General features: G+C 40.4%; 1 protein-coding gene across 1 annotated transcript; it reads right to left on the bottom strand.

The window, feature by feature from the left end:
* Positions 1-1,252: 1,252 nt before the first annotated feature.
* LOC121858269 lies at positions 1,253-27,081 on the bottom strand. The gene is made up of 31 exons (XM_042354578.1): positions 26,990-27,081; positions 26,557-26,815; positions 25,656-25,756; positions 24,892-25,005; positions 21,725-21,839; positions 21,346-21,473; positions 21,027-21,223; positions 20,798-20,909; positions 20,140-20,364; positions 17,999-18,094; positions 17,758-17,841; positions 16,641-16,760; positions 16,124-16,273; positions 15,837-16,005; positions 14,769-14,937; positions 14,067-14,314; positions 12,333-13,970; positions 11,804-12,043; positions 11,051-11,385; positions 10,828-10,911; positions 10,264-10,470; positions 9,659-9,812; positions 8,858-9,021; positions 8,240-8,347; positions 7,937-8,074; positions 7,631-7,789; positions 7,442-7,534; positions 5,518-5,677; positions 4,459-4,673; positions 3,545-3,710; positions 1,253-1,603 (listed from the first exon to the last, which is right to left on the bottom strand). Coding segments are annotated over exons 2-31 (6,138 nt in total). The 5' UTR covers positions 26,558-26,815; positions 26,990-27,081; the 3' UTR covers positions 1,253-1,355.
* Between the last annotated feature and the right edge of the window lie 777 nt (positions 27,082-27,858).

Below are 27,858 nucleotides of genomic sequence, written 5' to 3'. Positions count from 1 at the left end.
CAGTACACAATGTCCCGAAGTCTAAATAAACCAAGTCTACCCTAGCACACTACCTTTGAGTTAGTCACTTGAACTTCTCGAGTAATCATTATTTTTATGATATTCCTACTCTCATTAAAGATTATTATTATTATTATTAACAATCTTCTTCCTATCTCTTAATATTTATACTTCGATTTTTTTTTGCTAGTATCATTGTAAAAGCAATCGAGTAATCATAGTCATATGGGATAGCTATTTACTGGAGAGGAGCAGAAGGAATACAAGAATTATATAGAATGGTCAAAGAAAATTATAAAAAATTTTAATGGTTATAATTATCTTCATTCTCTCCCCAAGCTATTACAGTAAATACAAGTACAGTATATATGTGTAGAGGCTTTCAATTTATCAATATGGCCACTCGATATACTACCCAGGACTAGGCTATACAACAGTTTCAAGCAACAAATAGGTACTTTTCTCCACATCCGGTTTCCTGGTCGAAAGTTAGACTTCAGGAAATTTAAACATGCCAACTGCTCTCAAGTATTGCCCTTCCTCCTGATGCTTACCGAACTATCAGAAATAAGAGTAACTCAAGCAACTAGAAATGCCAGGCGTAGCTATTACACAAATAAGCTCCAGTCAATATTAGGCAACAGTAGGAAACCCAAAACATCATCAATTCTATTCACAACAGGAACACTCAACCTTTGCCCCCCCCCCCCGCCCCCCCACTCAGTTTTTATGATAAATGATTCAGTTGTAACAAAACTCTCATTAACAACTACTTCAATGGCCATTTTATCAATGTTGACAAAAATCTTGCAGATAGCATCCCTAATCACCATGAGGAATTTAGAGCCTACCTGCAACACAGACGGCAAAATGAGCTGTTCTTATTCCCTGTCACAGCAGATGAATTACTGGCCATCATACAAATGTGTATCAGCAATAAAAGGTATCAGACATTCCTTAGAACAATCAGAACTCTATTCCCTGAACCAATTAGGTTTAACATCTTTTAACACGAAGGAAATTTTTTATCAATGTACAGTCCTTAACTAGAGCGTTTACAGGGACTCAAATATTCCACAAATGATTACAAAGATATATTTGTTTAAATGTGGTTTTAATAGGATGCCATAGCATGTTTACCAATACGAGTTTCCTTTTGTCGGATGTAAACGAACAGTGAAGCCACAACACTGCACAAAACCTGAAAAGCACAAGTGATGGGGACTACATATTTGTGGTTCATAAAAAAACATTCATTAGACCAAATATATTTGTAGGTTTAACATAAAATTACATAAAAATCAAGGTTCCGACTTTAAAGAAGTAACATACAGAGCATCCTCGTGGTGCTCGGCTTATGGTCCAATATAAGTATGGGGGGTAAGATAGGGATCGTAGAAGGCTTCTTTGTCACAGTTTAGTTGCTTAGGAGGAAGCGCTACGCCCCGCATCACCAGCCTAGTGACGAGGATGGTTTGGTCGTCTCTGCCCAACAGTACGTAATGATCTGGTAGCTGTGGGAACCTCTGGCCTGGTGTGCTCAGGTATAGCACCCACTGCACTCTTGGTATACACTCTTCACTGAACACAACCAGCTTTTCTCCTGAAAAGACAACCAACATGTATTATGAAGGAGAGGATAGAGGAATCATTGGTCCTACTCAACCACCTTATTGGACCCTTCAAGACGTCCTTGTACACTAAGTCGATGCTTAACTTATGTAGGGAGGGGGAGACAACCCCCGAGAGTTGATGACATACATACATACATGTATTTAACATACATACATACATGTAGTTAACATACACACACATTTAACATACATACACATTTAACATACATACATGTAGTTAACATACACACATTTAACATACATACACATTTAACATACATACAGTTAACATACATACAGTACATGTAGTTAACATGCATACATACATGTAGTTAACATGCATACATACATGTAGTTAGCATGCATACATACATGTAGTTAGCATGCATACATACATGAAGTTAGCATGCATACATACATACATACATGTAGTTAACATACATACATACATGTAGTTAACATACATACATACATGTAGTTAACATACATACATACATACATGTAGTTAACATACATACATACATGTAGTTAACATACATACATACATGTAGTTAACATACATACATACATGTAGTTGGTAACATACATACATACAGTTGGTAACATACATACATACAGTTGATAACATACATACATACAGTTGATAACATACATACATGTAGTTGATAACATACATACATACATGTAGTTGATAACATACATACAGTTGATAACATACATACATACATGTAGTTGATAACATACATACATACATGTAGTTGATAACATACATACATACATGTAGTTGATAACATACATGCATGTAGTTGATAACATACATACATACATGCATGCATGTAGTTGATAACATACATGCATGCATGCATGCATGTAGTTGATAACATACATGTTGATAACATACATACATGTAGTTGATAACAAATACATACATGTAGTTGATAACAAATACATACATGTAGTTGATAACAAATACATACATGTAGTTGATAACATACATACATACATGTAGTTGATAACATACATACATACATGTAGTTAACATACATACATACATACATGTAGTTGATAACATACATACATACATGTAGTTGATAACATACATACATACATGTAGTTGATAACATACATGCATGCATGTAGTTGACAACATACATGCATGCATGTAGTTGATAATATTCATGCATGCATGTAGTTAGTGGATAACATACATGCATGCATGTAGTTAGTGGATAACATACATGCATGCATGTAGTTAGTGGATAACATACATGCATGCATGTAGTTAGTGGATAACATACATGCATGCATGTAGTTAGTGGATAACATACATGCATGCATGTAGTTAGTGGATAACATACATGCATGCATGTAGTTAGTGGATAACATACATGCATGCATGTAGTTAGTGGATAACATACATGCATGCATGTAGTTAGTGGATAACATACATGCATGCATGTAGTTAGTGGATAACATACATGCATGCATGTAGTTAGTGGATAACTAACATGCATGCATGTAGTTAGTGGATAACTAACATGCATGCATTAAGTTAGTGGATAACATACATGCATGCATGTAGTTAGTGGATAACTAACATGCATGCATGTAGTTAGTGGATAACTAACATGCATGCATGTAGTTAGTGGATAACATACATGCATGCATTAAGTCAGTGGATAACATACATGCATGCATGTAGTTAGTGGATAACATGCATGCATGTAGTTAGTGGATAACATGCATGCATGTATGTATGTAGTTAGCTGAGAACATACATGTAGTTGATATGTATGCAGGGGGAAAATATATAATTATGTAGCGAGACAACATACTGTAGTTATGGTAATGAGAAGATCATTGATAAACGTGTACGTACATAAATGATTGTACAACTAAACTTATACTAAAAAATATTAGTGTGTACTTACCAAACAGCTTGTACACCAAAGGGAATACTTTAAGCTGCACAGCTATAATAATGGTTGATCCACAAGCATCATTACCAGCAAAGAAAGCCAACAACGTCGCCGAGGCCGCTAAGCGATGGCTGTCCACACAGATAACCGTCTTTGTATTCAGATCCACAGCATAGAGCTGAAATATTACCATTGTTAAAGTTAGTATAGTAAACGGCTCGCCAACCGTTAAAATAATAGCCATGTTCCTTCCAAACATTGTTAAGTACAGTAAGATCCCAAGAGGTAAAAGCAGATGCCTTAAAGTTTCTGGAAGACATGTTGGATATTCTTAATAGTATCTAAAATGAGGGAGGACTATTTTACTACAATTTTATCTTTTTGCTACATGTCAACTTGCTAATTAGTCGGTTCTGTTAGGCACCACTGGCAAGTACTGGGTATGTATCTATGGATGGGTCTGATGAATTTTAAAAGGACATTGCAACTCCTGTTGTCTAAGCATGATTGTCAAAATCCTTCACCCATTGGCCCCCCCCCCCCAATGTTACTATTGACCTAACCCTGGCGTCTCTCCCCAATTAGGCTCGCGCACCCCTTGGCCCAACTGCTTCATCCATTCTCACCACAAGCATATACCATCTCAGCCTGTCTATGCAGAAATGCCTATATTTAGCTTTCCTCTACCTCTGAAGAGCCTCCTGTCCTTCAGTGTCGCATTACACACCCACTTCCCCATTCTCATTTCGGCTCGCTAAAGTCTACTTGGGTCGTCTTTAACTACCCAGGTTTCGCTGCCATGCTGCATCACTTCTCACACCAGCCACATACATTCAGTTTCACTTAGAGTGAGGTTTCTCTTTCCGTCAGATTGTTTTTCAAATGAACATCCGTAATTACAGATACAAAGTCTTTAACCTACAAACCTCCAGGTCATACTGTGGTCCCATGCACAGGTCTCTGACCACAGATAGGACGAGGAAGACCTTCCCTGCCTGCTGGAACATCACCCCATCCACAATGTGTGCAGGGAACTCTAGGTTGTCTCCAAACACACCGTTCACCGCCACCTTACCAGAGCGTCCGTGGGCCCAGAACAGGACTCCTCGTACACCCGTTATTGACACGGTTGCAGCGAGACCTGCCGTAACACCAAGGTTATTAAGACAAATCATGGAGTTACTCATAATAGTAAAATTAATTTTTAAAATCTCTTCCAAGGTATTGATTACTAACTTTTTGTTTTTTTAAGTGTTCAGATAAACTGCCATATTTGTGACCAGCCGCACTAGCGATATCAGATTATCAAATGGCGAGGACCTCATTTAGTGCTGTAGATACTATCTTCAAGAGAAACCGACGCACCATGAAACATTGTCCCATTTAAGGTTTCCAGAAGAGTATGAAACGCAGGACTATCGTTCCTGCGGACTAAATTGAAGGAACTGGTATCATGGTAACCTCAAGGTCCTCCATGTTGAGCATTTTCTTCAGACGGCTTTATTTGACTTCGCCCCGCTCGAGAAGTAATTCCCATCGACCCTTCTCCCACCTGTACGATAATGCCGGGAAAATGGGTTTAAGGCCATCCCCATCTACCCTTTTATTTTATTATAACTGGCTTCCCCACTTTACAAGTTCAGTTTTCTTGGAAGGATTAATTTAAGATAATTTAACTAAATCTGAACTAGTGATCAGTGAACATATTAAATGGAGACTTCGGTTTCTAATAATGTTTAGATAAAGGTTTGTACGTGTCTCAAGTCCCCAAAACGTAAACAATGTACGAGAGAAACCCACAATGGCAGACAATAGGCATTTCTTTTCGTACAGGTTTATACTGTAATACTTAATGGTCATATTAAACTAACTCTGAACATAATTAGTCACCACACTTTACTAGTCATTTAACTTTCCTGGTGCATTATTTACACTCTCCCATGGCAGGATAAGAAAAAGAATAGACACTGATCCTTCTCACTTACCTACTATTCCAGGAACATTTTCAATCTGGATAAAGAATCCTGTCTGTACATGGAACCTGTAGACAAGGGTGTGGTTGATGGTGTGTAGGAACAGCAGTTGTGTTCCCTCACCCAGCAATACTGTCGACACACGTTCTGCAGCAGGTAGCTCCTGGTGCACCTGCCCCCCATGTCATTTAGAATTATTGGGAGACAAAACTTGAAACTTTATTTACCTCAAATTTCACCTCAACATTAATTTATAATTTAAGTTTTGTCGCCTTATATTCAACAATAAAAGTATCTATAGTGCGGGTTATTTTTCAGCTGAGAAAAAATGCCCCCCCCCCCAAAGAGTTGAGAGCTGATTGGCTGTTGCAAACCTGTCCGATTTTGTCGGGAGTAATGATGTATTTCTAAAAGTTTATTCATAATGACCGTTTCTGGCGAAAAAGATATTTAGCTAAGTTATATAAAGATACATACCTTCATTACTTCAAACAGGAGCACGTAGGAAGCTTATCAGAAGTATTATACGTGAATTAAACTCGGAAGCAAATTCACGCTTTCGGAGGATGCATTTAATACTCATTTTTACCAACAATAAGGCATACGAAGACAAATTACATTATGCAAAAACAACATTTTAAAATGAGAATCATCGAAATATTACGACCGTTAGCAGAGGCGGGAAAAATATGTAGTAGTTCGCAGTTATATTTCCCGCCTCTGCTGATGGCCGTGTAATATTTCAATGTAATTCTGATCTTTTAAAATTTTTTTGCATAAAGTAATTTGTCTACGTATGCCTTAGTGCAGGGGTTCTCAACCAGGGGGGGAAATCCCCCCAGGGGGGGAATCAGGTTTTCAGGGGGGGGGGAAACTGATTCGGGAGCAAGAGATATGTTCGATGAGAAATCAATCACAGAATTTTGGCCCTTGATGTGCGATTCCTACCCAAAAGTGGCAGAAAAAGCTATCCGTGCATTGCTTCCGTTTGTGTCTATATATCTTTGCGAGTCAGGCTTTTCAACTCTGTTGCAAATTAAAACGAAGCAACGTAGATTAGAGGTAGAAAATAACCTGCATTGTGCCCTTTCAAGCACTCCTCCGCGTATCCCAGAATTGGCGAAGAAAAAACAATCACAGGTTTCTCATTGACCGAGATCTTCATCTGAATAAAATTAATTAGAAATTTACAATATCCTGGTATTCTATTGAACTTTTTGTTTATTGCATTATGCTTCAGTTTGGTCTTTTAAGTAATTCATTATAAATATAAAAAAACTTTTACTTTTATTCAAGTTTCATAAATCCATCAACATTTTCAATTGGCATTTAATTTGTAAAACTCCACTATAAAAATAATCCATGTAAAATTGTAAATGTATATGTACCAACATGGAAAAAAGAACGGATTTTCAGTATTACTGTATATGCATATTATTTGGAATGCACTTTTTGAGGCAGACAATCTTGGAAAGGAGGGGGGAATGACATTCTGACATATGGTGAAAGGGGGGTGCATGGGGCAAACAAGGTTGAGAACCACTGCCTTAGTGGGTAAAAATGAGTATATTAAATGCATCCTCCGAAAGCGTGAATTTGCTACCCCGAGTTTGTTAATTCACGTACAATACTTCTGATAAGCTTCCTACGTGCTCCTGTTTGAAATAATGAAGGCGTGCATCTTAATACAATTTAATTAAATAACTTTCTCCGTCACAAACGGTCATTATGAATAAACTCTTTAATGAATCATTACCGAGGACAAAATCGGACAGGTTTGCAATAGCCAATCATCTCTTAACTCTTGAGGAGGAGGCGGGGCAGCTTCTCTCAGCTGGGGAAAAAACGCGCTATAGTAACGGTTTCAAGGATACAATTCAATGTCTTTTCCTCTAGTCTAGACCAAGTATCTTCAAATGCTACACAGGAAAACTACCTCTACACTGGAGTCCTCTCTGACCCGCCAAATGACACTGTTGTTTCTCGTACAGGTATTACCGCGAGGAGACCCAGCCATTGCTAACATCACCTGAAGAAGAACAAGTTTAGTCATTTCGAATAAAATCGACGTTTTTCTTCCTTCTACGTGAATAACAACGTTAGAAAAAAGTAGAGCTGTACTGACCTCATCTCTACCCTCCAGGTAAAGCCATTGATGAGAGTATCCAGAATTAAGAATGATCAACACCTGCATCAGCTGCGGAGTGACGGGGTCAAACACATACATCATGGAGTCACAAAGTCCTCCCTCCCACGTCATCACCACATAGGTCTTGTTGAATGCCTGATGTTGACAGTTTAAATGTTTTTATAGATGTATACAGGTAGATCAAACTAATGTTAAAAATATCAATTTACAGGTATACCAAACTAATGATAAAAACAGGTTTATTTCCTCCACTAAATATCCAGTCTGACACTAAAACTTTACCTGGAAGGATGTGGAAGAATGTCTATCATAGGGTAGTTTTATTTCACCGACGGCAATAAAGTAGTCTCCTTCGTATATAGAAGACTGAAGTCGTTCATGCAAGATTATGATCGGGCCACACATAATCTCATAATCTTTCTGGGGAGGAATGTTCACACGTGTCAACCATAAAATTTTCACAAGCAAATTTTATTGGATTTATTTTTCAAAGTATTGTCAATCCGCTACACTGATTCCATGTTACTTTATTCTGATGCCTTTGACGTAAAATGTTAACCACCAGAAACAAATATCCAAACAAACCTTCACTTGTTCAGTTTTATTGCTGTATTGAGCGAGAACCGCCGAAGTCTGCCTGTACAGTTCCTCCACCGCGAGATAGTCCACCTCTCCTACCACAACTAGACCTTGCTGTTGTGGTAGAATAATACAAACCTTAAAAAAGGGGTTTATATCTATTATACAACCAAAAACAAGTTTAATCACAGTGCACCAATCGGAGCACTCCACGGTAATGTCAGGAGCCAATTGACGCGGACCCATGCAGTTCTATTCGCAGTAAATATTCTTCCTGCACAGGAAGTGTAGGAGATTAACCCCAGTGACTTTGTGGCTGCCACAATAATGAGTATTTAGAGCCAAGTAAACCCCGTAATTTATCCGATTTTTTTATATATTTGTTGACAAGTAGAATTGCGAACCTAATAAGGAGTTTAAATATCTTGCCTAGTTGTTCAAAGTAGTAGTTTAAAGATCTTGGCTAGTTGTTCAAAGTAGCAATTTAATATACGTAAGAGCAAAACAACAGCAAGGCAATAGTTCCTGTACACAGCGTAGTTAAAACGTTAAATTATCCAAATACTTATACACGCTTAAAAAGTAATTGGGAAACAAACGCTTTCTTAACATATTCCAACTCACCTTTAGGATGATCCTTGCCTGGAACACCAGTTTACGGCTCAGCTGGGAAGCTTCGTCAACAAACCAGGCGTTGTAGTAGAGATCAAGCAGGTTGACACCATTGACGATACCTGTGGTGGTACTCAAGCTGCCCACAACTAATGGGCCACTGAAGATCACCAGACCTGTTGTGGCAATAATTAACGGATCAGTTTTTAAAAGACTTTTCTAAAACACCAAACCTTTACAGTTACTGAACAAAAAAAAAAAAAAAAAAAACTTTATACGAGACCATACCAAATCCAGCCATCAATGGGTCGACCAGCAGTTCATAAACCCGTTCCAATAGTTCAGTCTCTGGCAAGTGAAGTGATTTTGGCTTGTGACCGAACTAAGGACACACAAAGCTTCCACAACATTGCTACCACACCAAACCTGTTGTAGGCGTGATCAAGAAAAGATTCTAAAGGCATTCATACCATTTCACCAGACCAGGCCTCGGGAAAAAAAAACCTACGTTAAAGGTTTTACTCTGCACTTCTACGTTTACAACGGACTGAGATTTGTACGTTTTCAGACATCAAAGATACAAGTTCCGCAGATTATATTGCACACAGACCCGTGATTATATTGCACATAGCCCTCTAAATGTACTTGATTATAACCTACGAAAATTTCTAGATTATACGAAATCTTTATACGATAATACTTCAAATCTGTTCCACCCCAAAACGGAAATGCTAGGTTCTGTTGTGCATTCAAGAAAAATATCTTTAATTTTGACTGTCTCGTCTTGTTGCAGCCCTATGACCAGTTCCTCACCTTCTATCTCGGCGGTGGTGTTGAGGAGGATTGTCTGTTCTACGAGCTTCACCCTCACACTGTCGCCTGTCATGCCAGTTACCTCCACCCACTTCATCACCTCTATATCTCCCGCCAGCGTCACAAAGCCAGTCACTGTTTGACCACCCACAGCCTGAAGAATACAATACAATGAAGCTTCTATTTAAGGGATTATATGGAGAGGAATCCATTATTTGGAGGTTTCACTGCGTTAAATTACCTAATAAACAAACTTTACGTACAGTCGCTTAAAATATCTACATGTATACATAATTGTGTTGAGAATATATGAACGGACGAAGCATTTTGACAATCCTACAAAGACAACAGGAGCTAGCGTTCATTCTGAAATTCAACCCCCCCCCCACCAGAACAGATAGGTTTTGGAGCAACTGCAACTAAAGGTTTAGTATAACCGTGTGCTCTTACCCATATTGATCCTATGCATAGTCATGCTTCAGGCACTCACTTGTTCCCTCTTACAGGAATATACATTACTCAAAAATTATATTTAACTGCCAAAACTATACGAACAGAAAATATATCTAGGTTAGTTATGTTACGCTAAACAGGTTACATCTTACCCTCATGGTCACCCTCACTTCAACAGGTAGATACCAAGTGTTGACCATACCGTCCACGATCACGTCTGCAGTTGCCAAGTCCCCGAAGGTGACTGTAATCGGTATGGTTTGGTCCGTGGTGGTAGTGAAGTAGTCAGTCTCCAGCACCAGGCCATTGAGTGTCACTGCTCCCACTTGTCCCATAACAGCCACCAGCTCCATAAATACCTTCGCCAAATAGAACATCACGTCGTTAGCCGCTTGACCTCTTGTTTAAGTTGCTAATCTAGTTCGGTTCTTTGCCGATTTAACTACAGTTTCGGTGCCAGATTGTCTTAAATAAGCAGTGCACTTTAGTTAATATTTCAAACTCGGTTTAAACTTAAGGAGTAACATTCGTGCACCATAGACTTGGGATTATGAAAATGAATACAAAATTACTATAGGGTCACCGTGGATGGCTAGGTTGAGTAAAGGAAAAAGAAACTTATTTCAAGTGATGGAGGCGACAAATTAAATACGGCGATCTTGAAATTATCGGTGCACCTGGTATATGTATCCCAATGTGTAGTTCACAGTACATACCAGAGAAGACTGGATAGCCTGATCATCCAATAGGCTCACAGCATCTGCCAAGAGCGCGCGGTAGTCCACGCCATCTATTGTACCCTGATGAAACAGGAAGTGAATATTAAGACGTTGCGGGTTATTGTACTTTATTATATGACCTGGGAACTAAATTAAGGTTCAGAACTCTGAACTGGCAGAGGGGTGAACACATGATCCATCCAGCCAGAGATCCACTCACCTTCAGGATCAGTACAGCTGCCGTGACCGTCGGCGCTGTAACGGTTCCTTGTACGGTTATAGAGTCAAGATGTTTTGGAGAATTCTTCAGCACCAAGTGACTTAAATAGTCATCGAAATAAACTCCATTCACATAAGCGGCTTTAATGTTCTTAAAGGTGGTGGTGGTGGTGGTGGTGGTGGTGGTGGCTGTGAATGTTTTGGTCCCAGTGACTGTGATGGAGGAGTCATGGAGCCTCACAGCGTCCCTCAGACGATCAACAACATTTACAGAATTCAGGGAGTCGCCAAGCAGTAATTCCGTTATATTGACCATGTCGTGGAAATTTACATTACCTGTAATACAGTATAGTCTATTATAAAATACTAATAGAAGTTCACTACCCCCAAAAAATTTACAACTGATCGCAATGGTTAGGACGGTCTTTTACTGCAGAAATAAATTTCTAAACACAGAACTTAAATACATGTTCTTATAAGAATTTAATTTCAGATATACTACATGCTCCAGTCTTGGCCATCTAAACCCATATACGTCACATGAACACAGCACCGTAGGACAATCGCCGTGCCCCCCAAAAAGTAAGATATCCTTGACTAGTGTTAAATATGCACTAACAGTGCTACAATCTGTCATTTGAATCACTAATATTCTCTGGAAAAGTTATGGTAATTTGATGGCTAGTAAATTTTAAAAACTGCATTTTTGTATTTACGGTTCTGTACACATAAGCAGCACTTAGAAAATGTTTACCGATTAAAAAGTCGTCTCTTCTCCTTAATGTATTCGACATCAGCTTCTTTAGGTCCACGTCGCAGTAACGACCGATAAGGTGAACATACTGCTCGGCAAACAAATTGTAGAAATTATAGGCGGCGGAAATGACTTGGTCTGTGTGGAGGGTAAACAATTGGGTGGCCAGGTCGATTCCATTGGTGGTCTGTGCGCTGATGTCACCCCTCACACTAAACCCGCTCTGGAAAGTCTTCTTGCCTGTCAGTAGCGGAAAGTATGGGAAATACAAAGTTCCGAAATGTAAACATAATTGATCACTCACGTTATGCTAATCGAATCTTTCCCTTTCCTTCGTTTTACTGGTATTTATAATCTTGACAACCTTGCTGCTACTACTACTACTACTACTACTACTGTATATAATCTTCACTCCCTTGAAAAGCTGGAACAGCCTCTACACCGCTGTTATGACACCCTAATATCTTATTCAAGGTTACACAACCACTGGCCTCAAGATTTGTGCTAATGAAAGGGAATCTGTACTGACCTGTTATAAACTGTAGTGTTGACATGTCTTTGTAGACAGCGTCGGCACTCAGTTGGACGAGATCAATACCATTCACGAGCCCGCCCACAAGCACATCACGCAGCATCACCAAGTCTCCCCACGTGATGTAGCCGCGCAGGTAGTTATCAGATGACAGTTTAACAGCATGGACGCTTATATCACTTATGTTTATCCCGTTGGCACCGACCATGTTTGTGGTGGTGACAGAAAGCTCAACGTGGAGTTGCGAGAAGATCAAATTGCCAGATAGTGAAGACGACACGTCATCTGTGACCAGGTTGTCCTTTAGCTGCTGGATATCATAATTGTTGATGTAGACGGCAGAGAGAAAGCCAAGTACAGTGACTGTCCCCTCAACATTTAACACTCCATTGAAATCTTCTGGAGAATTCAGTTTTACTCTTCTCTTGGCCAGCTGAGAAATATCAATGGAGTTAACGGTGTAACCTTCAAACATGTTTATTGCGTAAGTTTTTACGGCACTGAACGTGGCAGACCCGAGAATCTGTGGAGAGCTGAAGTTTTGATTTCCACTTTTTGTTACAACGTTAGAGAAATCCAGATTATTGATCTTACCGTTGACGTCTAGACCACCGGCAGTAACCGTCTTGCTGAAAGTCAGTCTCCCTCTCACCACCTGCCCCTCCTTGTCTAGGTAAAAGGCAGAGGCGGCTAAATGGTCCACGTCAACACCATCTACACTACCAGTCACGGTCAGAGATTCAAAATAAACGTCATTTTTCAACACAACTTCTCCAGAGAAGATGTAGACCCCAGTAGTAGTTACCAAGTCGTCGAATTTTTCTCCATTAAAGGTATTTATGAAGGTAGCATCAGAAACGGTGAGTTCGCTGGCGAAGTATTTTCTTCCAGACATCAACACCACAGAACTTTCATCCATATAGATAATATCAGCAGCAAGATGTGCAAAGTCGATTCCATTTACCTTCCCGCGGCATTGGAGGGAAGGTGCCAGTACCGGTTTTTTAAACTCTACATTAAATTTCCAAGCGGTTAATTCAGAGAGCGATAAACCCTTCGTCAACAAGTCTAGGTTCACTCCGTCAATTATGGATGTAGCGATATCCAAGTTGCCCTTTATGTCAATACCGTGAGTAAATATCTTTCTGCCAGTGAGGTGTTGTTTCGTGTTTAGGGTCACCATTCTGGAGATATCCAGACCATCAACAGTACCTCCGGCATCCACCATCACAGATCCGAACTGCACCTTCGAAAATCTCTTTGGTCCAAAGTTGAGGGTCGTGTCTGTACGGACGGGAAAGTGTGCAGGGAAACTCTCGCCGTTGATGTCGCCAGTCACCGTCAGATCCCCATTGATGTGTACAGGGGAAGGCACTGTCAACTTCCCATTCATTTTTACACCACGATTTTTAAACACAGTTGTAGCCATGAAGTCCTCGACGTTTACCCCCATCATCTCCGTGGCTTTGAGGCTCCCGACTGTCACTTTACTGAGGAAGTAAAGTGAACCCAACACTGTCCCACCGCTGACCCGTAATGTGTTCCTGTACAGACGATCCAGATCAACCCCACTCGCCATATTTGTCATTACTTGCACACGGTCCCCCGTTAAACCTTTCGTGAAGGTCGCATGGCCTGAAAAGAAGAAATATTGAATATCGGAACTTTCTAAAACCCGTTCTATTATCTAAAATTGAACGAATTAAAAAAAAGGAAGAGCTACCGACGCACCGAGCACAATATCGTCAGACAAAAGCATCACGTCCTCGGAAAAGTCTATCCCGGCCACAGTGCTGCCATCTGTCATCACAATGCTGTAGGCCACCAGTGTTGAGAAGGTGGCACCTGCTATATTCTGGTAGCCCGTTGTAGTCACTAGATCATTTACAGGCACATCGTCCAGGTAAGGGGTGTCGAGCGTGTTTACCAGCAGGGCGTTGAAGGTCTTCCGGCCAGTTATTTTGCGGAGGTCAATGCGTCTGTATCAAAGAAGAAATAAAATACTAATACGTCTAGTTGTGTCGACTAATAACATTGGCGAAGCAACATTTAAGAAGGACTACTTTTACTGTTCAAGGGCGGATCCAGGGGTGTCCTGAGGGTCCGGACCCCCCCCTTTTCACAAGAAAATTCCAATACTTTTTATTTAATGCAGTAGACTTGTACTCAACGTATTTGTATAGTAAATTATAATTACTATGGACTTCAGAAGATCTCCTATAAAGTGCACAGTGTTTTTAAAAAGGCCCCAAAATGCCCAGAACATTGGTCAGATTTAAACAAAAAATCGGGGACTTACAGCCCCCCCCCCCTCCAAAAAAAAAAGCTGGGTGGGTTCGCTGTGCCCGCCATGCCCCCTCCCCACCTACAAAGTCTTTGACCTCTTGATATTCCTGGATCCGACCCTGCTGTTCTACAGACATCCAAACGTACTTAACAACACTATTGATATTTTTCTCTAGATGAACCGAGGCACCGGAGCCATCCAGGGAATGGTCAACATCGAGGCTATACACAGTGAGGGTGTCTAGGTGTAGTCCGGCGGCACGCACAGTCTTCACACCACCGACCACACGCGACGATCCCTGGGCCGGCACAGCGTCTGTACAGGCGACAACACTAATGGGAATTCAATGATATTAGGGTCATGGTCACAGTATTGCTTATATTTTATGAACGACAACACTTCATATTACACTCAATCGTCCATAAAAACAAGCGGTTTTCGCGAGTTATCCATAAGCACGATCTCTCCCGACCAGATCAAAGAAAACGAAAATGACGTCATAATTTGTGCTGCAAGTTATTGAATGTGGAGATTGGAATATTGAATTATTCACAAAAATATGTAGCAGTATATGTTAGCATATAACGGAGGTATTCAAGGCTATTTGAGATTATGTTGAACGCTTGAATTTTCTAACTAATCCTTAAATGAACAGATCTGAGCCAATGAACAAGGTCCAGTTTTTCAGTGGGAAATTTATTACGGTAGTTTTTTATAGTAGTTGAGCATTGACACATTTGTCAAGATCCATGAAATAAAACTTAGTTTACCAAGGAAGTTTTGTTAACTACTAAATGCATTCACAGAGGTTTGTTGGGTCAAGAGGTCACGGGCCATACATGTCACCAGTCGAGGATGTTACTCGTTTCCTTGCTCTGGTTCGTCTCAACTATACCATAAGCAGTATAGAGAGTCTTAAATCTCCACACACTGATTCACCATGTTGGTTACCACACAGATGCAACGGTTACAGTTCAAAACCCAGTTATCACTAAATAGATCAACGTGTCCCAGTCTGAAACGCGAGACACCAAGCTAGAGTCCACTAACTCGGGGTACACGGTCGAGTACATGTGGGTTTCAGTACACAACCAAAACGTCCAAGTCCCCTAAAAATCCATTAATGACTTCAGTCATTGTTCCAGGGTCACCTATTGAAAGGTTTCAAAATTATGCTTCAACGAACTGACTGACTGACTGACTGACTGACTGACCATCCAGGGTGGAGGCGATTGTGATAAGCATCGTGTGTAGCTGATACAGCATGTCGCTGTAGTGTGCCAGGGCCCTTAACTGATCCCTGTAGGTGGTGTAGCTGGCACCATCCAGCTCCGTGCCACGCAGACCCATACTTGATGCTTCCAGACCTGACGTATTGAATGCCTGAGAAATTAAAAAGAAATTGTTAGAAAAAAGTATGTTGCGCAAAGACTTTGTGCAACTATTATTGAAGTTTGATATGACGTCCAAAAAGTTCAATAGTACAGATGTGATTACGAACCCCCGAGACGTCCACACCATGTAGGAGAGTAAGGGAGCCTGTGATGATGACAGGTCCAGAGCCCTGGCCGCCACCCTCGCCACAGTCCAGGCTGTCTGCCAGTTTCCCTGCCGCTGCCTCCACCTCCTTCGCCTGCCGTGCATATTCCTCCTGAAGCAGCCAGCAAAAGGTTTTCTTAAATATTCATTCTATTGTGGTGTAAAATATGCTGAATCACAACAAATCCGGGGTCCATGAAAACTCCTGTGTTGCACACCTAACATGGCATTACAATATATTTATACAGTGTGGGGACTAGTGGAGAAGGAAACGATAAGAATAAAGGAGGCACACTAAATGTTGGGACGATAATGTAAAGATACAGCGTTATCCTTCCCAGATTTAGGAATAACCGCACTATTGCCACTTTCCACCCAGATAAGAGTACACCTTCTGTTATAGTCTGTTGGAGCATTATCAAGTCCGATGGTTTGAATTTCACAGATGGTGCATGCGAGAGGGAGGACTGGAGGCCTACCTGGAGACTGGTCATCGTGTCGTGAAGGAGACGGTTCTGCATCAAGATGGGATCTTTGAGAGGCACGAGAGTCGCTTGCACACTCAAGGTCGTTACTCCATTAGTGCCATGTACCACAACCTGGAATGATTGTCCAAGTTATGGTACCTTCTCGTGAACACTCCACTCCCACTATACCAGGGGTTCTCAACCAGGGGGGGAATTCCCCCCCAGGGGGGGGGAATTCAGGTTTTCAGGGGGGGGGGAAACTGATTCGGGAGCAAGAGATATGTTCGATGAGAAATCAATCACAGAATTTTGGCCCTTGATGTGCGATTCCTACCCAAAAGTGGCAGAAAGAGCTATCCGTGCATTGCTTCCGTTTGTGTCGACATATCTTTGTGAGTCAGGCTTTTCAACTCGGTTGCAAATTAAATCGAAGCAACGTAGTAGATTAGAGGTAGAAAATGACCTGCGTTGTGCCCTTTCAAGCACTCCTCTGCGTATCCCAGAATTGGCGAAGTAAAAAAATCACAGGTTTCTCATTGACTAATCTTCATCTGAATAAAATTAATTACAAATTTACAATATCCTGGTATTCTATTGAACTTTTTGTTTATTGCATTATGCTTCAGTTTGGTCTGTTAAGTAATTCATTATAAATATAAAAAACTATTTTCTTTTATTCAAGTTTTATAAATCCATCAACATTTTCAATTGGCATTTAATTTGTAAAACTCCACTATAAAAATAATCCATGTAAAATTGTCAATGTATATGTACTAATATGGAAAAAAAAGGATTTTCAGTATTATATGCATATTATTTGGAATGCACTTTTTGAGGCAGACAATCTTGGAAAAGAGGGGGGAATGACATCTGACATATGGTGAAAAGGGTGCATGGGGCAAACAAGGTTGAGAACCACTGCACTATACTATACTATTCCGTACCACTCCCACTATACTATACCATTCTATTTCTATCCCATTCTATCCCATCCCATTCCACTCGCACTATACTATTCTATTCTATTCTATTCTACTCCCGTCCCGTCCATTCTATTTTCCATTCTACTCGTCTTCCGTACACTCGAATATTAGCTTTGTGTGGAATCAATTATTCACACTTCCCTCACCTGTGCTGATTGGTCACCTGTGCCCAGGTCGACGTAGCCGATCTCCCAGTTGACGACGCTAATATCCAGCGTGGTGGTGTAGATCTAAAATTATATAGAGACAAATCAGTTAAATGGAGGTTTCACTAGTTCAATGTCGTCAAGTCACTACATAGATCAAATTAAAAAAATAGTTAATGAAGTTTTTCTGTCTAGTAAATGTCCTAATTTGTCTTCATACTTAAGAGCCAACATAACTTACCACCTGCGCCGCCCGAGCCGTCCCATTCCATGCCAACACGATCAGGTTCTTCTCGTGGCCAGTCAGCAGAACGACCTCGTTCCTACACGTCGGTACCTACATAAGCCATGATTGTTTATAAAATTAATGTTTACAATAGTTGTCTTATTACACGATGACAACGTTAGAGGTACAGTCGCCCACTAAAGTCCTGTCGCCTCTCCTGAACCACGAACACTCAAATCCGGAGCATTTATGGACAAAATTGCACGTATCTACTACTTCGGGTTTTAAGACTGACGCCCGTAATATTAAACAACATCTTCCCTTGAAGGGGGGTCGTCGTATTTCAACCAATTTTAAACTAAACGAGTCCCCGGGGGACACCGCAGTACAGTACTTAACGGGGTGGTATGGCGGTAAAATTAACTAATTCCCATATTATAAATTAATTTTATTGGAATTAGTTAATTTTACCGCCACAGCACGAATAATTGAAGTCAACCTCATGATAGCCCTGAGGCTTCTGCGTGGTGATCCTGATAACATTGTTTCCTTAAAATTGCTAGAATGTATGAACCATGGGACTAAGGAGTCTAAATGGATCCAAACTACAGCTACACATATGAAGAAGTTTGGACTGGACCACCTGTACAAAGTTGAGACAACAGCGCTTCCTGCCACCCCTGGCGGACAGTTCCCTTCGATATCACAATACTGACGTATCCACCTAAAAAATTAATTATACAAAGCATTTATCTCCAACACTGCCAAATTGAGAGCTCTTGAACACATACACACTCTCCAGACTGATATCACACAGACCATCTACACTGATGGATCTCTAAACACCGCCTGTGGGAGGGCTGGAAGTGCTATTGTTGTGACTCAACCTGACGGTAATATAATTGAGAAAGGAGTTAGAATTAACAACTGGGCATCCACTCTACAAACTGAATTAGTTGCCATACTCACAGCTATTAAATTCATTGAAACCACTGTTACTGACAGGCTCATCATCACTGACTATCATCACTACTTGCCCTTGGTACCCTCGACTCGGGTTGTCACGCTCTTGTCTCTGAAGCCAGACACAAATATGCGTGCCTTGTTGACCGGGGTGTCAGGGTCAAACTGTTGTGGATCCCCTCTCACATAGGCCTCATAAAACATGACAGTTGATGCCCTCGCCAAACTCGCGTCTAACAAAGACACCGTTGAATACAATTTGGGTCTGACAAAAAGAACCCTTAAAACAGTAATTAGGAAAGAACTTATTGATGAGTTTGACGCAAGTAGACAAGTGCAAACAGGCACTAGTCGATCCATAGGTTACCATGATGAGATGTATCAAGTGAAACATGTATATGGAGCAAGTAACAAGATCACTAGATAACAAGATGTTGTAACCGCTAGATTAAGGTTAGGATACAAGTACCTTTGGCAGTATGTTCCTCAAGCAGATGTAAACAAAACTAAATGTAATGTGTGTGGCCATACATATGGCCACACACTTGAACACTACGTCCTCGACTGTGTGAAGATAGAACCTTTCAGGGACGGGTCCAAGCACACTGTGTGAAATGTCACAACACTTCATCTCTAATGGCAAGATAGCCGACATATTAAGATTGTATCCACTTTTTTGCACCTAGTAACTATCAATTCTCATGTACAGAACCAAATACGCAATGTGCTTGAATACCTCCCACGTAAATGTGAATAAAGTGCGAGGCCAGACATACTGCCTCACACGCCTGTACCCACGCATTTGTGAATAAGTTACCCTTTATGTATAGAACTAAACAAATAATGCAAATGAAATACGGTGTAACATTCAGTGCCATAATATCCTGACAAAGGCGGTTAATTATTATGACCCTTTGTAAACCCTACTCTAATCCTTTTGCGCTACCGCTCACAGGACGAGTGTGGGGTGCACAATAAAGTAGCCGCTGCAAGCGGCAAAATCAAATCCGTTAAGTACTGTACTGTCCCTCAGGACTCCTTTAGTTGAAAACTCGGGTTGAAACACGACGACCCTCTTCAAGGGAATGTGGGTTAATAATACGGGCATGAATCTCTGGGTTTGCGGAACAGCAGGAGACAGGTTTTGAGCGGAATTGTACAACTTCACATTTTGTGTTAAATGTTCATCTCACCCGGACAGGCAAAAAGGCTTGAAAGTACGGGAGGCCATGAGACGGGTAAAACTCCTGGATGGTCTCGTACTGGACGCCGGAGAGAACGTAGATTCTGGAGAGTGAGTGAGTCACCACCAGCAGGACGTGCTCCAGCCCCCAGACGAAGGTAGTAAACGACTTTATCTCCTCAACACACACCACCGTCTGCACCAGCCCCATGTGGAACTCTTGCCACGCGTCCTCCTGCTCACGGAACATGTACAAAAAAAAAAAAAAAAAAGATAAACTGGAGTAACAGGTAAAATTTTTCAATAGATCTTAAAATTTATCCTTCAAAAAAAGAATTACCTCCCATCTTAAAAAATGCCAATCCTTGATCTTGATCAAAAGTGGAATTTTGATCTAGAGGCTAAGCGATCTAGCATCCACCTCCGTTGTGACATTCTTAAGTTATTTGTTCAGTGTTATTCGCTTTGATATTGATATTGTGCCAGTGATGGATGGGATCTATTTTTTGGAAATGTGAACTGGTTGCCGATTGATCAAGTTTCAAACAAGAAATAATCAAACGGAACGAAAGTAGAATTATTTAGACCTGGAGACTAAAGGGAAACATTTAGGGGAGGAGGACTGACCGACAGAGAAGGGGAATAATAGGAAGAGCGGGATCGCTCACCTTCAGTTCATACAATAGGAGGTTGGCGTGTTTGAGTACGCCTACCATTAGGCGTCCGGTTACCTCCCAGGTCTTCATGGCGCTGCCGGAGCTCTCCCAAGGCATTGTCAGGCTGCAACACCACAAACGCACATTGCAACAAACCTGCCTCCCCCTATATATACCCACCACCCTGTATATACCAACCTTAATGCACCGCATGCCAAGAAACATCTCAACAGTCACCTACCCGACAGATAAAGTGTTCTCTTTTGTGTTGACCGTAACTTCGCGGTACTCGTGCACTTCTTCACCAGCGTAGAAGATCACTAGGAACCGCCGCTTTCTGAAGCTGCCGTAGAAACTGACGAACAACTCTCCATACCCCAGGTGGGTTACTCTCTTGTTGGTACCTACCGTCTTGATTAGCTGCAACCCCTCCGCGTCCTGTGGAGAGAGAGAGACTGGGGATGAGAAACAGTAAAGCAGTCAAACTATGGCAGCAGTCGAGTCTACCCTAAACTTTTTCTGTCCTCAGTAGCTACAATTTTTGCCAGTTTTATACTCACGATTTTAAAGAATGATATGGTGTTGCCTTTAGCAGATACGAGCACTTGCTGGAGCCCCCCCGTCTCTGCCACGTCGTCCAAGTGGTACTGCAACCCTACTGCAGCATCCAGTTCCAGAGGACGCCAGTCTGTTATGGGCAGTAGTAGTCAAGTTTACAACACATCACATTGTATTAGTTTACGCCAGTCTTACAAGGGGCAAGATAAAAGCAATTAATATGGTTTCAAGGTCAGAAAATGTCGAGTATTAAAAAGATAACTGCCACATCCACAAACTCTTTAAAGCTACTCTAAACTAGCTAAAAAAATTGTGAACTCTGCATCAATATCCTAATTTAAAACTATACATAAAAAATTAAGGTTTTTCGCGAGTCCTTACTGGCAGCTTGGCAAGCGGAAACCGAGGACTCCAGGCCACACTCAACACACGTGTCCCCAGAGTGACCGTCAGCTTGTTTACACAGACACCCGCCAGGGGCGCAGCAGGCACAATTCTGACAAACAAAGCAGTATTAGGTAAACCATGTACGAGATATTCAAGCAGATTTTATTGAAGTCAAGTGTTGCCAGAGGTCATTTTATGGTAAGGCTCTTCCTTTTACCACTGGCTTAGTTCATCAACTGTTGTTCAAACGTGTGATGCTTAAAGTTTTAGCCATAAAAGTCATTACAGAAAATCTAAACACAAGTGACAACATTTACGGTTTACATTTTAGTAACCGATGTCCTAAGCAATTAACCTCACCAGGTGATGGGTAGGATACCCGATTAGCAGATTACACATTGACGGCCGTTACTTTTTTGCAATAAACTTTTGGTCAACCTTGGTCGGGTTAGGTCTATCGAGGTCAAAGGAACAAAGTCAAGTCTAATGTAACAAACTGGAGAAAAGTGAACAGTTGATGGACGTGATGTGTGGCCTTGTACGGACCACGGTTGTACAGTAGCTAAAACACTACCTGTACATACTTTGTGGAGAAACATTACAAGACCATGGACAATAAATTTTGGAATGCGAGGGCTGTAACTAGTCACGTAAAATTTCGGAGCATACAGACCCCCACCTGCACAGATAGTGGTTTTAGCTACTGTACATGCTAACGTAAAATCAGACGATTGATATTACGCTCAATAGCTCACAAAAACATGTAGCTATAACTTCATTATCGAGTCCCCCAGTGGAGACATCCGTTTCTCACCACTTACGTACACCCGAGTCTCCGGTTTTCTCCTGTACCTCACTGATATTTCTTAATGCCTCATTTTGTGTTCAGAGATTTTAAATTGAAAACCTATGTTTTGCATTAAATTAGATACGTCTACTTACAGATAAAACGTTCAAGACCACTTGTAAGTGAAATTGAAAGCTTCAACTATATTTACTTTCAATAGAATTGTCAAATAAAGTCAGTGTAGAGTTTGCGAGTAGAAGTGACGTATCATAACATCGTCCTTGGGGACGCCGCTAGTATCCAACTGCTACTGAAATAAGATAATTTTGTTTCCCAAGCACCAGAGACTGAGGTTTGTATTGAAATTATTGTTAGTTTTGTATTTTAGAAAGTAATTAATCTCCTGAAAGTATGTCGGTTTTATCTCCAAAATCTAACGGCGAAGGCTCAGTCACTGTTAAAAGCTCCGCCCACAATGTACTGCATTACGAGTACTTTACTGTAATTCTTGACTTTAGAAGCTCAGGCAAGGATTAGTTTTGAAAAGTTAATCTTAGAAAATTAATACAAGCTCACAGCCTGATTTTTATTAGCCATTGTACAGCAATTGATGGAAATGAATATTTATGTAAAGGCGCCACCTCGTACGTGCCCGAGAGCCAGTTAGCCTAGTATATAACCGTGGGCGAGGGAGAGTCACTTTTTTTTATGCTCTCTTCGTAACACAAGTATGTAACGAGTGCGGTGAGAAGGAAGGATTCGGTACGGGGGAAGGATGCGGTGTCACTGATCCATGTACAGTAGGATGTAAAAATTAGTTATTTGAACAAGAATTATTAATGTAATATATGAAATCTAGCATATAAACTGCATTAGCCAATGAAAATTAAGGAAATCTCTTCACCCCCCCCCCCTCCACTAGCGCCATAGCTGGACGCAGGGTATAATTTTTTTTCTCAAGATGGGAGTACAAACAAAAACTCTTAACCAATATAACGTAATACTAATCAAAAACCATGAGAATTAAATTTTATAGATATTTAAGGTTTGTTTGGTCATATTTGGAATTAATATGCTATATTTAGTGAAGTTTAGTCTTGGTTTCTGTTCAGAATAAAACCACCTTGTGGTGCCATCTAGAGTCGTGTTGGCCGCCTCGACTAGGGAAATTTTATGTCAAAAAGGGAAATTTTGAGGGCGCTGCTAGGGTAATTTGGCAGAGTAGACCTGGCAACAATGCTAATTGCACACTCCATTTGTTGCAGTATACAATAGTGAAGGAGCCTGGTATACTAATCTCAATCATGTGCAAAGTAACTTTTTTTTTTTTCATTATTATGGATTATTAGCAGAAACATAATTGTCCCAGGTTGAGTATTGAAACCAGTAGAGTTACATAAATTGTGAGTGAACCATCAACGTGTACTCCCAACTGAGATCTGGTACAAGTTCCACGTTGTTCATTCAGAAATAAAAATATAATTAATGTAATAATATCTGTGCCATTAGCAAGTGAGTAAAATGACGATCTTAGTTAAAGTAGTAATATAATACCCTTGAGGTATTAAATGTTAATCGAAGATCTATTTTGTTACTTGTCGATTAAGACATAGTTGTCAGTTTTTGTCAGTGTTACAGTAAAGTAATCCTTGATTGAACTTTTTTTTGTGGATAAAAGTTCAAATTGTCATCTTCACATTTAATCTAAATAAATATTGATTTGGTATATCGTGAGTGACATCCCTCCTTCCCTTCTAACAATTGCTCAGAAAAGAAACAACCCACGTGCCAAAAGCGCATTACCTAACAGTTATAAGATGTTATATTCCAATAAAAGCTTATGTGGTGGCAGTCTACCGTGTTAAGTATAATAATTAAACCAAAAGATGTTAAAGAATGATGGTTTTCCCAGATTAATTTATTGAATAGTATAGAACTAATCACAGCCGAGTAGAAAATGAAATATACACAAGCTCTGATAAATACTGAAAGGAAAATTTAAACAATAAAATTGAAAGAATAATATATGGATATAGAAAAGAAAGGTAAAGATCATTGAAATACCTAACTAAATAAAAACATTAAAAGAAAATTAGAAAATAACTTAGAAAAGAATTAGCAAGTAAAACGGAAAACAAGATATAATTAAGAAAATTAAAAAAGGTTATACGAGACAAATAACTTGGAACCATAACCAGAGAAATTAAAGAAAGTGATGGTTATACTAACAGAAAAGACAACAAAATTTAAAAAAAACTCCTCTTACGCACATGTATTAATAAGAATGAAAAAGTTAAATATAACTTATTTATTCTGCCCTCCCTCACAGCCTCGCCAAGTGAACACGGAATTAATGAACGTGGTGTAGTCTCACCTTCGAGTTGTCCAGGTCACATAGGCATCCCGTCAACGTCGCCGTCCAAGGACTGCGTACCTTCACCGTCTCCATCTGACCCCGCTGTAGTAACACTCCCCAGCCTACGTCACTCTGAGAATTAAAATATGAATAAAAACTACTTTACACCCGTCTCCAGTCCCTGCTAACACAATATAAAGTAACGTTTCAAAAGGAATTTACACGTCTATAAAGCACATAGCAAGTCGGTAGGAGTGCCTTCATTAACTCTCACCGTTGAACTATGCAAGGTACCTCTTAAGATAAAGTTTCACAAAAAACCATAACGGATTTTTTTCGGTGAGGGGGCTTAAATCTACAGTTTGTGTTGACTTACGAATGTCAATGGCATTTTGTATTCTGAATTCAGTTAAAAAAAAAATTTTTTTAGCCCACCCGGGCACAAGTCACTGACCCCACATCAGGGCCTGGTAGCAACACATGAAGGATACCTTGAGTTGCATCATACCCCGTATCGAGTCTCCAAGTGAGTGCTTCAACTATCAGTAAACTACGTCATGTTCCGCTATATTTGCCAGTTACGTTTTGCAACTCAATTCGGATTACAAAATACCATTATTAACCTTTGTACGTCAACACTAACTGAAAAAAACCTGTCAACTTGAGCAGAAAAGTTTTGTATTTAGACCCTATTAGAGAAAAGTTCAGAAAATGGTCTACAAATTACGATTCTCAAAGTCAAGACCTCCCTGGTCCATGTAGGAAGCAGGAGGTACACTGACCCGGCAAATGGCGGGAAACTGGTGCAGGTTGAGATGAAAGACGTGGGTGATGTCGAGAGACCCCAGGCTGCTCCTCACGTTCACAGACTTCACCTCCACCACTGCCACGAGGGGGAAACAGTTTAGTGCAAGTTCTCTAACAAATCTCAAGCATCTGACTTTATTCGTTGTCGACCGTTCAGAAATTTGACTAACGGTCTACGAAGATATTCGTACAATTTAAGGTAATAAATCCTTAATTTTTAATAAATCTTAGCTTAGGAACGGTGCCGATAGATAAGTGTTAAAATTATTAAACTAGGTGTACAGGTACAGGCTATACTGTACCTTGACTGACCTCAGAAACCAATTCTCCAGATTAAATCACTTTTGGGCTACACGCGATTGTTCCAGATGAACATTGTGACATACGACCATTTTTTGCCATTTAGGAATATTTGAAGATACAAAACTCCTAGACGGGACGAATTTACAATTCGAACATTATTTACTTGGTGTAGGAGTAATAGTCCCTCACTACACGAAGTTAACGAGCTTTTGGACAGTTGTCGAGGAATAATGCAAGACAGGACAGCTCGTCAACTGCAATGGCTATCATAATCCTAGAACAAAATCGGCGGTCAAATTTTACTTATGCTCCGGTCTGTTTGGATATCAAAAGTAAGTTTTTCCGATGTTATTGGAGGAGATTCGAACGAATTTAACATTCATTTCATCCGGAAATCTATAGTTTTTGAGGTACCACCACCCCCCCACCCCAGCATTATGATATGCCTTGCTCAAGGATTTGTGGACAGTTACGAACCTAAATATGATTGTCTCAACGGAGGTTATGGGTAGAATATCAGATAACAGTACGTACATTATATAACAGGTTATATAAGAGTGCCAGGTTACTCACTTTCCCTCTCGTTAATGGTATTGAAAGTGTAAGAGTGCCAGTAGTCAGGTACCAGGGTAGGTATGGCAAGGTAGTCATCGGGTGCCAGGGTAGGTAGGGTCGGTTGGTAGTAGTACTCGTGGCTGGGCTCCACAAAGTTCTTGCGTCGTTGTCTGCTCAGCGTTTGGAGGGTTTTCTCGTGTTGTCCAAGGTGGATTTCATATCTGTGGTCTATGTATGTCTGTAGAGCCTCCAGTCGTGACCGAAATTCTTTGTCGAGCTGTGGGTTAGAAAAGACGCCAAATATTAACTCCTGAAATTCTTTCAGAAATGCGGCCATTTTGTGACACGCGGTATAAGAAAACTAGTTAAAGTAATCCAGAATATTGCCAAACACACAAACTATACAGTGTGGCTCCCTTAAACACCTACATAAAACACTAAAGTTACCAACCTCCTCTGTGCCGAGACTATCGATAAGAATTTGAGAGGTGTCCAGGTCGTTATAAGTTAAAGCTGTTGCTGCTGCTGCTGCCACCCACACCACCACCCACACCAACATCATCCTCACACACTGTAAAAAAAATACAAAAATGCACAAATAACAAAGAAATAACTACAATGCCAGAAATATATCCAGTTGTTTAAGAGAGAGCGAAAAAAAGGATCCAGTTCATCACCTTTTATCGCTTCTTTGTTTAACAGTTCGGTCTTGTAATATTGTAGTGTAACAGTTCACCTGACTGGTCACACCTTACACTACTGAACGAACGATCACTATTGCACACCAAGTCACCTCACCTCTCTACCAACCTAGGAATTGGAGAAGAGATAAACAAATGAACTGGGTTTTTCACATGAGTTGCCATGTATGTCTTATTGTCAACGTCTTTAAGGCTCTCTGGCGGTGATGTATTAACCAATATCATTAGAGAAAACGGGCCTTAGAATTTCAGTGTTGTTTCGAAGTCATTCTATTGTCTTAACTTATGTCTCGTAGCTGAAGTAAGACGGAAAGATTCTTGTATTATAATTCCGGTGAAAAATTTTATGTACGAAACTATAGAGGATCCAGACCCGGCAACTGATGTTCCAGGAAAAAATACTGAAGCTCTTGTTGTATGTCCTCGATAATCTCAACACCATTATCGAGAATCCTTGGTTGTCAGAGGCTAAAGAGACATAGTGATGTGTTACAGTGAAACTTTCATATAGCGGACTTCTCTCTCCATATAATCCGTTAGATGGGGTTTCACGTTTAATGGAAATTTGATATAACGGACTTTCATCTCTCTATTGTCCATTAAGTAGAGGTATCACTGT

The sequence above is a fragment of the Homarus americanus genome, unplaced genomic scaffold (genome assembly GCF_018991925.1).
Source record: "Homarus americanus isolate GMGI-L3 unplaced genomic scaffold, GMGI_Hamer_2.0 scaffold57980, whole genome shotgun sequence".
NCBI lineage: Eukaryota > Metazoa > Arthropoda > Malacostraca > Decapoda > Nephropidae > Homarus > Homarus americanus.
This window is presented reverse-complemented; position numbering and strand designations above follow the sequence as displayed.